We start from the raw sequence: 17,414 nt of genomic DNA, 5'->3' as shown, positions 1-17,414 counted from the left end.
TCTGCTCAAACCCTACACCCCAACCTGAGTCCCTACCTTCAGGCTATGCTCCAACCCTACACCCCAACCTGAGTCCCTACCTTCAGGCTCTGCTCAAACCCTACACCCCAACCAGAGTCCCTACCTTCAGGCTCTGCTCAAATCCTACACCCCAACCTGAGTCCCTACCTTCAGGCTCTGCTCAAACCCTACACCCCAACCAGAGTCCCTACCTTCAGGCTCTGCTCAAATCCTACAGCCCAACCTGAGTCCCTACCTTCAGGCTCTGCTCAAACCCTACACCCCAACCTGAGTCCCTACCTTCAGGCTCTGCTCAAATCCTACACCCCAACCTGAGTCCCTACCTTCAGGCTCTGCTCAAACCCTACACCCCAACCTGAGTCCCTACCTTCAGGCTCTGCTCAAATCCTACACCCCAACCTGAGTCCCTACCTTCAGGCTCTGCTCAAACCCTACACCCCAACCTGAGTCCCTACCTTCAGGCTCTGCTCAAATCCTACACCCCAACCCGAGCTCCCCGTTCTGCCACCTCTGGTCTCTTGGCCCTCCCACCCCTTTCCCTGAAGCTAGGACAGCAGAGTCCCTGCCCATCTTCCGAAAACATCTGAAACCCTACCTTTTCAAAGAGTATCTTAAATAATCCCACAGTATCCCCCTTGCTCCTCCTCCTCATCCAGACCCCCCCCCCCAAAAAATAAAAAATAAAAAATATATATTTTTAAAAACATGCCTTTCGTGAACTAACACTCACACTTGACTTTCTTCCCCCTTACTAGCTCTGACTTTGCTGATAACGTTGGATGCAGATAAACCCCATCAGAACAGAAACAAACGTTGGATGCTGATAAATGCCATCAAAGAAGAAGAACTGAAACAAACGCGTTGTGACAGACAGGATCCAGTTCTCCTCATGGGGTTTATCGGATGGGTTAGGGTTAGGGACAGGGTCCAGTTCTCCTCATGGGGTTTATCGGATGGGTTAGGGTTAGGGACAGGGTCCAGTTCTCCTCATGGGGTTTATCGGATGGGTTAGGGTTAGGGACAGGGTCCAGTTCTCCTCATGGGGTTTATCGGATGGGTTAGGTTAGGGACAGGGTCCAGTTCTCCTCATGGGGTTTATCGGATGGGTTAGGGTTAGGGACAGGGTCCAGTTCTCCTCATGGGGTTTATCGGATGGGTTAGGGTTAGGGACAGGGTCCAGTTCTCCTCATGGGGTTTATCGGATGGGTTAGGGTTAGAGACAGGGTCCAGTTCTCCTCATGGGGTTTATCGGATGGGTTGGGGTTAGGGACAGGGTCCAGTTCTCCTCATGGGGTTTATCGGATGGGTTAGGGTTAGGGACAGGGTCCAGTTCTCCTCATGGGGTTTATCGGATGGGTTAGGGTTAGGGACAGGGTCCAGTTCTCTCATGGGGTTTATCGGATGGGTTAGGGTTAGGGACAGGGTCCAGTTCTCCTCATGGGGTTTATCGGATGGGTTAGGGTTAGGGACAGGGTCCAGTTCTCCTCATGGGGTTTATCGGATGGGTTAGGGTTAGGGACAGGGTCCAGTTCTCCTCATGGGGTTTATCGGATGGGTTAGGGGTTAGAGACAGGGTCCAGTTCTCCTCATGGGGGTTTATCGGATGGGTTAGGGTTAGAGACAGGGTCCAGTTCTCCTCATGGGGTTTATCGGATGGGTTAGGGTTAGGGTTAGGGACAGGGTCCAGTTCTCCTCATGGGGTTTATCGGATGGGTTAGGGTTAGGGACAGGGTCCAGTTCTCCTCATGGGGTTTATCGGATGGGTTAGGGTTAGGGACAGGGTCCAGTTCTCCTCATGGGGTTTATCGGATGGGTTAGGGTTAGGGACAGGGTCCAGTTCTCCTCATGGGGTTTATCGGATGGGTTAGGGTTAGGGACAGGGTCCAGTTCTCCTCATGGGGTTTATCGGATGGGTTGGGGTTAGGGACAGGGTCCAGTTCTCCTCATGGGGTTTATCGGATGGATGGGTTAGGGTTAGGGTTAGGGACAGGGTCCAGTTCTCCTCATGGGGTTTATTGGCATCCAACGTTTGTTTCTGTTCTGATAGCTATTTATTGAAGAAAAATTGACTTACTATGACTGTGATATGTGGTTGTCCCACCTAGCTACCTTCAGGCTGTTTCCAATTGGTTCATTCCTCCCCCCTCCTCTCCCCTGTAACTATTCCCCAGGTCTTCAGGCTGTTTCCAATTGGTTCATTCCTCCCCCCTCCTCTCCCCTGTAACTATTCCCCAGGTCTTCAGGCTGTTTCCAATTGGTTCATTCCTCCCCCTCCTCTCCCCCTGTAACTATTCCCCAGGTCTTCAGGCTGTTTCCAATTGGTTCATTCCTCCCCCCTCCTCTCCCCTGTAACTATTCCCCAGGTCTTCAGGCTGTTTCCAATTGGTTCATTCCTCCCCCTCCTCTCCCCCTGTAACTATTCCCCAGGTCTTCAGGCTGTTTCCAATTGGTTCATTCCTCCCCCTCCTCTCCCCTGTAACTATTCCCCAGGTCTTCAGGCTGTTTCCAATTGGTTCATTCTTCCCCCCTCCTCTCCCCTGTAACTATTCCCCAGGTCTTCAGGCTGTTTCCAATTGGTTCATTCCTCCCCCCTCCTCTCCCCTGTAACTATTCCCCAGGTCATTGCTGTAAATGAGAATGTGTTCTCACTCAACTTACCTGGTAAAATTAGGGTTAAATAAAAAGCTATCTTAAGATGAATGCATTAAGTGTAAGTGGCTCTGGATAAGAGCATCTGCTAAATGACTAACATGTAAATGTAACAGGGGGAGGAATAAGGAAATGAGGCAAGAAGAAGATTCTCTGGTACTTTTCTATACTTTTTAGCCAGTAGTTCTTAAAGTAGCGCCCACGAGCCAAAAGTGGTCCCCGAAAATTGCGTACGACATCACACATGTAGATATGTGCACCACTTCACTGCTCTCGCACTCTGGCTCTGCTGCGTGTGCATCTTGCTAGCTGTCACTCAAATGGCGAGGGGCTGAAGCTCATTGGCTAGAACTCAAATTGCTAGAGGACTGGCAATTTTCCTATGTAGGGAAAATGGCGCAGCACAGCTTCCAGAAAAACAGTCGCTTTCAAACTAGGGATTTCATGGCTAATTGAGGTAAAACAGTAATTCTGCTACTAGATTATGCATGTATGAACTACACATTGAAACGTCCAGCCAAAAGAGGGAGGTTTAAATAATTCCCCAACATGTCTTTAAGATGCACCTGATGTGTATGAAACTGGTTTCTTAGGTCTGACAGCAGTGGAACTAGTATCCTAGGAACAGGGTTAGAAGTATCAGTGGAAGAAGGCCTGGGGGCGAGGCAGCTGCCCAGGGACTACTTTCTCTCTCTAGCGCCCAGGGACTCTTTCTCTCCTAGCGCCCAGGGACTTCTCTCTCTCCTGGGCTGTTGTTGTTTACAACTACTCAGTGGTGTGGTAAGGCTGCTGCCTAGGTTACCCAACCCTGCTGCCTGGATGATGAGGCCTGAGAAAATACTAAATATATTAATAAAGTATTACTGACGTAAATATACCTACTAAATATATTAATAAAGTACTACTAACGATATATACTACTAAATATATTAATATATTAATAAAATATTACTAATGTAAATATATTTTACTAAATATATTAATATATTAATCGAGTATTACTAACGTAAATATACTTGCTAAATATATTAATAAGTATTACTAACATAAATATACCTACTAAATATATTAATATATTAATCAAGTATTACTAATGTATATATACCTACTAAATATATTAATATTTTACATTTACATTTAAGTCATTTAGCAGACGCTCTTATCTAGAGCGACTTACAAATTGGTGCATTCAATTTATGATAGCCAGTGGGACAACCACTTTTTTTTTGTATGGGGGGGTGGGGGAGGGAGGGGTAGAAGGATTACTGTTATACTATTCCAGGTATTCCTTAAAGAGGTAGGGTTTCAAGTGTCAATATATTAATAAAGTATTACTAATGTAAATAACTTACTAAATATATAAATATATTAATAAAGTATTACTAACGTAAATATATCTACTAAATATATAAATATATTAACAAAGTTATACATTTTTCCACAGTGAACATAAATTTATATATAAATATGTGATATAATATAATCCTCATTAATCCGTAGAGGGGCAGCATCACCAGTCTGAGAGAGATAGAAGGGGGAGGGTGGAAAGAGATAGAAGGTGGTTGGAGAAAGAGAGGGAGGGAGGGTGGAAGGGAGGGAGGGAGGGTGGGAGGGAGGGAGGAAGGGAGGGAGGGAGGGTGCTGGATACTAAGTGCTCTCGTGCAGCTCGGTTATTTTCTGCTCTTTTACTGTCCCGCTGCTGCCTCTGCCTCAGTCTACTGAAAACAGACAGAGACATCTAGACAGCTCTTTCTACTGAAAGAGGGAGAGAGAGAGAGAGAGATAAAGACAGAGACAGAGAGAGAGAGCTAGAGATAGAGAGAGAGAGAGAGAGAGAGAGAGAGAGAGAGAGACAGAGAGAGAGAGAGAGAGAGAGAGAGAGAGAGAGAGAGAGAGAGAGAGAGAGAGAGACAGAGAGAGAGAGAGAGAGAGACGAGAGAGAGACGGAGAGAGAGAGACAGAGAGACGGAGAGAGAGACAGACAGAGAGACGGAGAGAGAGACGACAGAGAGAGAGACGGAGAGAGAGAGACAGACAGAGAGAGAGAGACAGACAGAGAGAGACGGAGAGAGAGACGGAGAGAGAGACGGAGAGAGAGACGGAGAGAGAGAGAAGATGACCATCAACAAGCTGACTAAAGGAGGAGCTCAGAGGGAGCAGCTGTATTGCCTCAGAAAGGTACCGTACCTAGACTAACCCCTAACCCCTACACACTAACCCCTAACCCCTACACACTACCCTACACCCTAACCCCTACACCAACCCCTAACCCCTACACACTCCCTACACCCTAACCTACACCCTAACCCCCTAACCCCTACACACTACCCCCTACACCCTAACCCCTACACACAACCCCTAACCCCTACACACTACCCCTCACCCTAACCCCTACACCCAACCCTATCCCACACTCTAACCCCTACACACTACCCCTACACCCTAACCCCCTAACCCTACACCCTAACCCCGAACCACTAACCCCAACCCCTAACCCCTACACACAACCCCTACACCCTAACCCCTACACCCTAATCCCTAACCCCTACACACTAACCCCTACCCCTACACACTACCCCTAACCCCAACCCCTAACCCCTACACCCTAACCCCGAACCACTAACCCCTAACCCCTACACACAACCCCTACACCCTAACCCCTACACCCTAATCCCTAACCCCTACACCCTAACCCCTACACCCTAACCCCTACACCCTAATCCCTAACCCCTACACCCTAACCCCTACACCCTAATCCCTAACCCCTACACACTAACCCCTAACCCCTACACACTACCCCTAACCCCTAACCCCTAACCCCTACACCCTAACCCCGAACCACTAACCCCTAACCCCTACACACAACCCCTACACCCTAACCCCTACACCCTAATCCCTAACCCCTACACCCTAACCCCTAACCCCTACACACTACCCCTAACCCCTAACCCCTCTATCCCTTAAACCCTGTCTCTAACCCCTACTCCTAACCCTAACCCCTAAACCCTACTCCCTAACCCCTAACCCCTAACCCTATCCCTACCCCCTACTCCCTAACCCCTCTCCCTAACCCCTACTCCCTTAACCCCTAACCCCCTACTGTCCCTAACCCTAACCCTATCCTAACTCCCTAACCCCCTAACCCTAACCCTTAAACCCTGTCCCTAACCCCTACCTAACCCTAACCCCTAACCCCTAACCCCTAACCCTTAAACCCTGTCCCTAACCCCTACTCCCTAACCCCCTCCTAACCCCTAACCCCTATCCCTTAAACCCTGTCCCTAACCCCTACTCCCTAACCCTAACCCCTAACCCCTATCCTTAAACCCTGTCCCTAACCCTCCTAACCCCTATCCTTAAACCCTGTCCTAACCCCTACTCCTAACCCCTAACTCCCTAACCCTAACCCCTATCCCTTAAACCCTGTCCCTAACCCCTAACCCCTAACCCCTACTCCCTAACCCCTACTCCCTAACCTTAACTCAACTCCTAACTTCTATCCCTTAAACCCTGTCCCTAACCCCTACTCCCTAACCCCTACTCCCTAACACTAAACCCTAACCCCTACTCCCTTAAACCCTGTCCCTAACCCCTACTCCTTAACCCTAACCCTAACCCCTAACCCCTACTCCCTAACCCTAACCCCTAACCCTTAAACCCTGTCCCTAACCCCTACTCCCTAACCCCTAACCCTAACCCCTAACCCCTACTCCCAACCCCTAACCCTAACCCCTAACCCTTAAACCCTGTCCCTAACCCCTATCCCTAACCCTAAACCCTAACCCCTATCCCTTAAACCCTGTCCCTAACCCCTACTCCCTAACCCTAACCCCTAACCCCTACTCCCTAACCCTAACCCTACTCCCTAACCCTAACCCCTAACCCCTATCCCTAACCCTAAACCCTAACCCCTATCCCTTAAACCCTGTCCCTAACCCTACTCCCTAACCCTAACCCCTATCCCCTAAACCCTGTCCCTAACCCCTATCCCTTAAACCCTGTCCCAACCCCCCTAACCCTAACTCCTAACCCCTATTCCTAAACCCTCTAACCCCTATCCCTTAAACCCTGTCCCTAACCCCTAATCCCTAACCCTAACCCCTAACCCCTACTCCCTAACCCTAACCCCTAACCCCTACTCCCTAACCCCTAACCCCTATCCCTTAAACCCTGTCCCTAACCCTACTCCCTAACCCCTACTCCCTAACCCCTACTCCCTAACCCATATCCCTTAAACCCTGTCCGTAACCCCTACTCCCTAACCCTAACCCCTAACCCCTATCCCTAAACCTGTCCACCTATCCCCAACTCTTACTTCTTCTAACTCTATCCTTAAACCTGTCCCAACCTACTTCCCTAACCCTAACCCCTAACCCCTATCCCTTAAACCCTGTCCCTAACCCCCTACTCCCTAACCCCAACCCCCTAAACCCTAACCCTATCCCTTAAACCCTGTCCCTAACCCCTACTCCCTAACCCTAACCCTCCAACCCCTACCCTTAAACCCTGTCCCTAACCCCTATCCCTAACCCTACCCCTAACCCCTATCCCTTAAACCCCTGTCCCTAACCCCTACTCCCTAACCCTAACCCCTAACCCCTATCCCTAAACCCTGTCCCTAACCCCTACTCCCTAACCCTAACCCCTAACCCCTATCCATTAAACCCTGTCCCTAACCCCTACTCCCTAACCCTAACCCCTAACCCCTATCCCTAAACCCTGTCCCTAACCCCTACTCCCTAACCCTAACCCCTACTCCCTAACCCCTATCCCTTAAACCCTGTCCCTAACCCCTACTCCCTAACCCCTACTCCCTAACCCTAACCCTAAACCCCTAACCCCTACTCCCTAACCCTAACCCCTAACCCCTATCCCTTAAACCCTGTCCCTAACCCCTACTCCCTAACCCTAACCCCTAACCCCTATCCCTTAAACCCTGTCCCTAACCCCTACTCCCTAACCCCTATCCCTTAAACCCTGTCCCTAACCCCTACTCCCAACCCTAACCCTAAACCCTTACCTTTACTCCCTAACCCTAACCCCTAACCCCATCCAAACCCTGTCCCTAACCCCTACTCCCAACCAACCCCTAACCCCTATCCCTTAAACTCTGTCCCTAACCCCTACTCCCTAACCCTACTCCCTAACCTATCCCTAAACCCTGCCCCTAACCCCTACTCCCTAACCCTAACCTCCAACCCCCTACCCCAACCCTCCCTAACCCCTACCCCTAACCCTAACCCCCTATCCAAACCCTGTCCCTAACCCCTACTCCCTAACCCTTAACCCCTAACCCCTATCCCTTAAACTCCTGTCCCAACCACTACTCCCCTAACCCCTACTCCCAACCCTAACCCCTATCCCTTAAACCCTGTCCCTAACTCTTCTCCTAACCCCCTACTCCCTAACCTAACCTAAACTCCTAACCCCTACTCCTAACCCCTAACCCTATCTAACCCCTATCCGCAAACCCTGTCCCTAACCCCTATTCTTACTCCCTAACTTCTACTCCTAACCCTAACCCCTACCCTCTATCCTTAAACCCTGTCCCTAACCCTACTCCTAACCCTAACCCCTCTCCTAACCCAACCCCCTACTCCAACCCAACCCCTAACCCTTAAACCCTGTCCCTAACCCCTACTCCCTAACCACTAACCCCTAACCCCTACTCCCTAACCCTAAACCCCTAACCCTTAAACCCTGTCCCTAACCCCTACTCCCTAACCCTAACCCCTACTCCCTAACCCTAACCCCTAACCCTTAAACCCTGTCCCTAACCCCTACTCCCTAACCACTAACCCCTAACCCCTACTCCCTAACCCTAAACCCCTAACCCTTAAACCCTGTCCCTAACCCCTACTCCCAACTTCCCTACTCCCTAACCCCTATCCCTTAAACCCTGTCCTAACCCCTACTCCCTAACCCTAACCCCTACTCCTAACCCTAACCCCCTCCCCTAAACCCTTCCCTAACCCTACCCCTAACCCCTAACTCCTAACCCCTACTCCCGAAACCCTAACCCCCTAACCCCTAAATCCAACCCCCTACTCCCTAACCCCTACCCCTAACCCCTTAAACCCTGTCCCCAACCCCTACTCCCTAACCCTAACCCCTACTCCCTAACCCTAACCCCTAACCCTTAAACCCTGTCCCTAACCCCTACTCCCTAACCCCTAACCCCTAACCCCTAATCCCTAAACCCCTAAACCCCTAACCCTTAAACCCTGTCCCTAACCCCTACTCCCTAACCCCTACTCCCTAACCCCTATCCCTTAAACCCTGTCCTTAACCCCTACTCCCTAACCCTAATCCCCTAACTTCTTCTTAAACCCTAAACCCTAACCCCTAAACCCTGTCCCTAACTCCCACTCCTAACCCCTAACCCCTAACCCTACCCTTAAACCCTGTCCCTAACCCCTACTCCCTAACCCCCTACCCTTAAACCCTGTCCCAACCCTTACTCCCTAACTAACCCCTACTCCCTAACTCCTAACTCCCTAACCCAAACCCTGTCCGCTAACCCCTATCCCTAAACCCTGTCCCTAACCCCTACTCCCTAACCCTAACCCCAACCCCTACCCTTAAACCCTGTCCCTAACCCCTACTCCTAACCCTAACCCCCTAACCCCTATCCCTAAACCCTGTCTCCTAACCCTCTACTCCCTAACCCCTAACCCCTATCCCTTAAACCCTGTCCTAACCCCTACTCCCTAACCCTAACCCCTAACCCCTATACCTAAACCCTAACTCCCTAACCCTTATCCCTTTAAACCCCTAAATCCCCCAACCCCTAACCCCTATCCCTTAAACCCTGTCCCTAACCCCTACTCCCTAACCCCTACTCCCTAACCCTAACCCCTAACCCCTATACCTTAAACCCTAACCCCTAACCCCTATCCCTTAAACCCTAACCCTAACCCCGTCTAACCCTAACCCCTAACCCCTATCCCAAACCCTGTCCCTAACCCCTACTCCTAACCCCTACTCAACCCTAAACCCAACCCCTATCCTTAAACCCTGTCCCTAACCCCTACTCCCTACTAACCCCTAACCCCTATCCCTTAAACCCTGTCCCTAACCCCACTTCCCTAACCACTAATCCCTAACTTCCCTACTCAACCCCTAACCCTTAACCCCCTAACCCTATTTAAACCCTGCCCTAACCCCTATCCTAACCCTAAACCTAACCCCTATCCCTTCCAAACCCCCCGTCCCTAACCCTACTCCCCACTAACCCCTAACTCCTAACTCCTTTACTTCACCCTAGACCTTAGTCCCTTAACCCTAACTCCTAACCTTCTTTATCCCTAACCCTAAACCCTAACCCCTATCCCTTAAACCCTGTCCCTAACCCCTACTCCCTAACCCCTAACCTCCTATCCCCTAAACCTGTCTAACCCCTATCCCTAAACCCTGTCCCTAACCCCCTACTCCCAACCCCCCCCAACCCCAACCCCTAACCCCTATCCCTTAAACCCTGTCCCTAACCTCCCTAACCCTACCCCTAACCCCTACTCCCTAACCTCTAACCCCCTAACCCCTATCCCTAACCCCTAACCCCTATCCTTAAACCCTGTCCCTAACCCCTACTCTAACCCCTACTCCCTAACCCCTACTCCCTAACCTAATCCCTAAACTCCCTGACCAACCCTACTTCTCCTAACCCTAACCCCTAACCCCTATCCCTTAAACCCTGTCCCTAACCCCTACTTCTCCTAACCCTAACCCCCTAACCCCTATCCCTTAAACCCTGTCCCTAACCCCTACTCCCTCAACCCCTAACCCCTATCCCTAAACCCTGTCCCTAACCCCTACTCCCTACCCCTAACCCCTATCCCTAACCCCCCTAACCCTGCCTAACCCCTACTCCCTAACCCTAACCCCTAACCCCTATCCCTAAACCTGTCCCTAACCACTAACTCCCTATTCCTTAAACCCCTGTCCCTAAACCCTAACCCTAACCCTATCCAAAACCTCCTAACCCCTACTCTAAACTCCTAACCCCTAACCCCTATCCCTAAACCCTGTCCCTAACCCCTACTCCCTAACCCCTAACTCCTAACCCCTATCCCTTAAACCCCTGTCCCTAACCCTACTTCCCTAACCCCTACCCCCTTAACCCCTATCCCTAACTCCTACTCCCTAACCCCTATCCCAAACCCTGTCCCTAACCCTACTCCCTAACCCCCTATCCCTTTAAACCCTGTCCCTAACCCCTACTCCTACTCCTACTCCCTAACCCTAACCTACCCCAACCCCTCTCCTTAACCCTAACCCTAACCCTATCCCTTAAACCCTGTCCCCTTTTCTAACCTAACCCTAACCCCTATCCCTTAAACCCTGTCCCTAACCCCTACTCCCTAACCCCTATCCCTTAAACCCTGTCCCTAACCCCTACTCCCTAACCCCTATCCCTTAAACCCTGTCCCTAACCCCTACTCCCTAACCCCTAACCCCCTACTCCCTAACCCTAACCCCTAACCCCTAAACCTTCTCCCTAACCCCTATCCCTAAACCCTGTCCCTAACCCCCTACTCCCAACCAACCTAACCCCTATCCCTTAAACCCTGTCCCTAACTCCCCTACTCCTAACTCCCCTACTCCCTAAACCCCTAACCCCTAACCCCTACCCTTAACCCTGTCCCTAACCCCTACTCCCTAACCCCTAACCCTAACCCCTATCCAACCCCTGTCCCTAACTCCCCTACTCCCTAACCCCTACTCCCTATTTCTTAAACCCCTGTCCCTAACCCCTACTCCCCTAACCCCTAACCCCCTAACCCCTATACCTTAAACCCTATCCCCTAACCCCCTACTCCCTTAAATCAACCCCTTAACCCCTACTCCCTAACTCAACCTAACCCTATCCCTTAAACCCTGTCCCTAACCCCTACTCCTCCTAACCCCTACTCCTAACCTAACCTAACCCCTTAAAACCCTAACTCCCTAACTATCTCCAAACCCTGTCCCCTAACCCCTCTCCCTAACCTAACCCCTAACCCCTATCCCCTAAACCCTGTCCCTAACCCCTACTCCCTAACCCCTACTCCCTAACCCAAACCCTAACCTATCCCTTGAACCTGTCCCTAACCCCCTACTCCTAACCTAACTCCCTAACCCCTATCCTAAACCCTGTCCCTAACTCCCACTTCCCTAACCCTAACCCCTAATCCGACCTATCCCTTAAACCCTGTTCCTAACCCTCTACTTCTTAACTCCTACTCCCTAACCCCTAAACCCTAACCCTACCTCCCTTAAACCCTGTCCCTAACCCCTACTCCCTAACCCCTAACTCTAACCCCTATCCCTAACCCCTATCCCTAACTCCCTAACCCCTACTCCCTAACCCTAAACCCTAACCCCTACCCTTAAACCCGTCCCTAACCCCTCTCCCAACCCTAACTCCTAACCCCTATCTCCAAACCCTGTCCCTAACCCTACTCCCTAACTCCAACTCCTAACTCCCTAACCCTACTTTCCTAACTCTTTAACTCCTAACCCTAACCCTAAACCCTGTCCCTAACCCCCTATCCCTAACCCTAACTCCTAACCCCCTATCCCTTAAACCTGTCCCTAACCCCTACTTCCAACCCTAACTCCCTAACCCCTACTCCTAACCCTAACCCTACTCCCTAACCCCTAACCCTAACCCCCTACTCCAACCTAAACCCTAACCCCTATCCTTAAACCCTGTCCCAACTCCTACTCCCTAACCCTAACCCCTATCCCCTTAAATCCTGTCCTAACCCCTACCCTAAACCCTGTCCAACCCCTACTCCCTAACCCCCTACTCCCTAACCCTAACCCCTAACCCTATCCCTTAAACCCTGTCCCTAACCCCTACTCCCTAACTTCTAACCCCTAACCCCTACTCCCTAACCCTATCTCCCTAACCCTACTCCCTAACCCCCTAACCCCTAACCCTATCCTTAAACCCCTGTCCCTAACCCCTACTCCCCTAACCCCTATCCCTAACCCACTCCCTAACCCATATCCCTTAAACCCTGTCCCTAACCCCTACTCCCTAACTCCTAACCCTATCTCAACCTATCAAACTCCTGTCCCTAACCCTATCCCTAACCCTAACCCCTAACCCCTATCTCTAAACTGCCCTAACCCCCTTCCTAACCCTAACCCCTAATTTATCCCTTAAACCCTGTCCCTAACCCTACTCCCTAACCCTAACCCCTATCCCCTAAACCCTGTCCCTAACCCCTATCCCTTAAACCCTGTCCCTAACCCCTACTCCCTAACCCCTACTCCCTAACCCTAACCCCTAACCCCTATCCCTTAAACCCTGTCCCTAACTCCTAACCCCTAACCCCTATCCCTATCCCTGCCCTAAACCCCTACTCCCAACCCTATCCATTAACCCTGTCCCTAACCCCTCTACCTAACCCTAACCCTAACCCCTATCTCTTAAACCCTGTCCCTAACCCCTACTCCCTAACCCTAACCTCTAACCCCTATCCCTAAACCCTGTCCCTAACCCTACCCCTAACCCCTATCCCTTAAATCTGTCCCTAACCCCTACTCCAACCCCTATCTCTTTAAACCCCTGTCCCTAACCCCCTACTCCCTAACCCCTATCCCTTAAACCCTGTCCCTAACCCTACTGCCTAACCCCCTACTCCATAACCTAACCCTACCCCTAACCCCTACTCCCTAACCCTAACCCCTAACCCCTATCCCTTAAACCCTGTCCCTAACCCCTACTCCCTAACCCCTATCCCTTAAACCCTGTCCCTAACCCCTACTCCCTAACCCCTATCCCTTAAACCCTGTCCCTAACCCCTACTGCCTAACCCCTACTCCCTAACCCTAACCCCTAAACTCCCTAACCCCTACTCCCTAACCCTAACCCCTAACCCCTATCCCTTAAACCCTGTCCCTAACCCCTACTCCCTAACCCCTATCCCTAACCCCTATCCTAAACCCGCCCTAACCCCTACTCCCTAACCCTAACCCCTAATCCCTTAAACCCTGTCCCTAACCCCACTCCCTAACCTAACCCCCCAACCCCTATCCCTTAAACCCTGTCCCTAACCCCTACTCCCTAACCCCTATCCCTTAAACCCTGTCCCTAACCCCTACTCCCTAACCCCTACTCCCTAACCCTAACCCTAAACCCCTAACCCCTACTCCCTAACCCTAACCCCTAACCCCTATCCCTTAAACCCTGTCCCTAACCCCTATCCCTAACCCTAACCCCTAACCCCTATCCCTTAAACCCTGTCCCTAACCCCTACTCCCTAACCCCTACTCCCTAACCCCTATCCCTTAAACCCTGTCCCTAACCCCTACTCCCTAACCCCTACTCCCTAACCCTAACCCTAAACCCCTAACCCCTACTCCCTAACCCCTATCCCTTAAACCCTGTCCCTAACCCCTACTCCCTAACCCTAACCCCTAACCCCTAACCCCTACTCCCTAACCCCTAACCCCTACTCCCTAACCCTAACCCCTATCCCTTAAACCCTGTCCCTAACCCCTACTCCCTAACCCCTACTCCCTAACCCTAACCCCTATCCCTTAAACCCTGTCCCTAACCCCTACTCCCTAACCCCTACTCCCTAACCTTAACCCTAAACTCCTAACCCCTACTCCCTAACCCTAACCTCTAAACCCTAACCCTTAAACCCTATCCCTAACCCCTACTCCCTAACCCCTAACCCCTAACCCCTATCCCTTAAACCCTGTCCCTAACCCCTACTCCCTAACCCCTATCCCTTAAACCCTGTCCCTAACCCCTACTCCCTAACCCTAACCCCTACTCCCTAACCCTAACCCCTAACCCTTAAACCCTGTCCCCTAACCCCTATCCCTTAAACCCTGTCCCTAACCCCTACTCCCTAACCCTAACCCCTAACCCCTATCCCTTAAACCCTGTCCCTAACCCCTACTCCCTAACCCTAACCCCTAACCCCTATCCCTTAAACCCTGTCACTAACCCCTACTCCCTAACCCCTACTCCCTAACCCCTACTCCCTAACCCCTACTCCCTGAGCCCTACTCCCTAACCCCTAACCCCTAACCCCTATCCCTTAAACCCTGTCACTAACCCCCACTCCCTAACCCTAACCCCTAACACCTATACCTTAAACCCTAACCCCTAACCCCTACTCCCTAACCCTAACCCCTAACCCCTATCCCTTAAACCCTGTCCCTAACCCCTACTCCCTAACCCCTACTCCCTAACCCTAAACCCTAACCCCTAACCCCTATCCCTTAAACCCTGTCCCTAACCCCTACTCCCTAACCCTAACCCCTAAACCCTATCCCTTAAACCCTGTCCCTAACCCCTACTCCCTAACCCTAAACCCTAACCCCTATCCCTTAAACCCTGTCCCTAACCCCTACTCCCTAACCCCTACTCCCTAACCCTAAACCCTAACCCCAATCCCTTAAACCCTGTCCCTAACCCCTACTCCCTAACCCCTAACCCCTAACCCCTACCCCTAACCCCTACTCCCTAACCCCTAACCCCTACTCCCTAACCCTAACCCCTAACCCCTATCCCTTAAACCCTGTCCCTAACCCCTACTCCTAACCCTAACCCCCCCCTACTCCCCTAACCCCTAACCCCTATACCTAAACCCTGTCCCTAACCCACTCCCTAACCCCTAACCCCCTAACCCTCTATCCCTAAACCCTGTCCCTAACTCTAACCCCTAACCCCTACTCCCTAACCCCTACACACTACCCCTACACCCTAAACCCTAACCCCTATCCCTTAAACCCTGTCCCTAACCCCTACTCCCTAACCCTAACCCCTAACCCCTATCCCTTAAACCCTGTCCCTACTCCCTAACCCCTACTCCCTAACCCTAAACCCTAACCCTAACCCCTAACCCCTACTCCCTAACCCTAACCCCTATCCCTTAAACCCTGTCCCTAACCCCTACTCCCTAACCCTAACCCCTAACCCCTATCCCTTAAACCCTGTCCCTAACCCCTACTCCCTAACCCTAACCCCTAACCCCTAACCCTTAAACCCTGTCCCTAACCCCTACACCCTAAACCCTAACCCCTAACCCCTATCCCTTAATCAATCAATTTTCAATCAATTTTATTTTATATAGCCCTTCTTACATCAGCTAATATCTCGAAGTGCTGTACAGAAACCCAGCCTAAAACCCCAAACAGCTAGTAATGCAGGTGTAGAAGCACGGTGGCTAGGAAAAACTCCCTAGAAAGGCGAAAACCTAGGAAGAAACCTAGAGAGGAACCAGGCTATGAGGGGTGGCCAGTCCTCTTCTGGCTGTGCCGGGTGAAGATTATAACAGAACCATGCCAAGATGTTCAAAAATGTTCATAAGTGACAAGCATGGTCAAATAATAATCAGGAATAAATCTCAGTTGGCTTTTCATAGCCGATCATTAAGAGTTGAAAACAGCAGGTCTGGGACAGGTAGGGGTTCCATAACCGCAGGCAGAACAGTTGAAACTGGAATAGCAGCAAGGCCAGGCGGACTGGGGACAGCAAGGAGTCACCACGGCCGGTAGTCCCGACGTATGGTCCTAGGTGCTCAGGTCTCTCAGTTGGCTTTTCTGCCGATCATTAAGAGTTGAAAACAGCAGGTCTGGGACAGGTAGGGGTTTTCAGAACCGCAGGCAGAACAGTTGAAACTGGAATAGCAGCAAGGCCAGGCGGACTGGGGACAGCAAGGTGTCATCATGCCCGGTAGTCCTGACGTATGGTCCTAGGGCTCAGGTTCTCAGAGAGAAAGAGAGAATGAGAGAATTAGAGAGAGCATACTTAAATTCACACAGGACACTGGATAAGACAGGAGAAGTACTCCAGGTATAACCAACTAACCCCAGCCCCCCGACACATAAACTACTGCAGCATAAATACTGGAGGCTGAGACAGGAGCGGTCCGGAGACACTGTGGCCCCATCCGAAGAAACCCCGGACAGGGCCAAACAGGAAGGATATAACCCCACCCACTCTGCCAAAGCACAGCCCCCGCACCACTAGAGGGATATCCTCAACCACCAACTTACAATCCTGAGACAAGGCCGAGTATAGCCCACAGAGGTCTCCACCACAGCACAAACCAAGGGGGCGCCAACCCAGACAGGAAGATCACGTCAGTAACTCAACCCACTCAAGTGACGCACCCCTCCCAGGGACGGCATGAAAGAGCACCAGCAAGCCAGTGACTCAGCCCCTGCAACAGGGTTAGAGGCAGAGAACCCCAGTGGAGAGGGGAACCGGCCCGGCAGAGACAGCAAGGGCTGTTCGTTGCTCCAGAGCCTTTCCGTTCACCTTCACACTCCTGGGCCAGACTACACTCAATCATATGACCTACTGAAGAGATAAGTCTTCAGTAAAGACTTAAAGGTTGAGACCGAGTCTGCGTCTCTCACATGGGTAGGCAGACTGTTCCATAAAAATGGAGATCTATAGGAGAAAGCCCTGCCTCCCGCTGTTTGCTTAGAAATTCTAGGGACAATTAGGAGGCCTGCGTCTTGTGACCGTAGCGATGCGTATTGGTATAGTACGGCAGGACCAACTCGGAAAGATAGGTAGGAGCAAGCCCATGTAACGCTTTATAGGTTAACAGTAAAACCTTGAAATCAGCCCTTGCCTTAACAGGAAGCCAGTGTAGGGAAGCTAGCACTGGAGTAATATGATCAAATTTCTTGGTTCTAGTCAGGATTCCCTGTCCCTAAACCCTGTCCCTAACCCCTACACCCTAAACCCTAACCCCTAACCCCTATCCCTTAAACCCTGTCCC

At 51.1% G+C, this 17,414-nt stretch overlaps 1 protein-coding gene across 1 annotated transcript in view; it reads left to right on the top strand.

The window, feature by feature from the left end:
- Nucleotides 1-4,716: 4,716 nt before the first annotated feature.
- Nucleotides 4,717-17,414, top strand: part of LOC121561185 (regulator of G-protein signaling 11-like) — a gene marked incomplete at its 3' end in the record, with an annotated part of 77,655 nt that continues 64,957 nt past the window's right edge. The window contains exon 1 of the mRNA XM_045218677.1: nucleotides 4,717-4,848. Coding sequence (XP_045074612.1) covers nucleotides 4,786-4,848 — 63 coding nt within the window. The remainder of the gene's footprint in view (nucleotides 4,849-17,414) is intronic.

The sequence above is a fragment of the Coregonus clupeaformis genome, unplaced genomic scaffold (genome assembly GCF_020615455.1).
Source record: "Coregonus clupeaformis isolate EN_2021a unplaced genomic scaffold, ASM2061545v1 scaf1720, whole genome shotgun sequence".
NCBI classification, from domain to species: Eukaryota; Metazoa; Chordata; class Actinopteri; order Salmoniformes; family Salmonidae; genus Coregonus; species Coregonus clupeaformis.
This window is presented reverse-complemented; position numbering and strand designations above follow the sequence as displayed.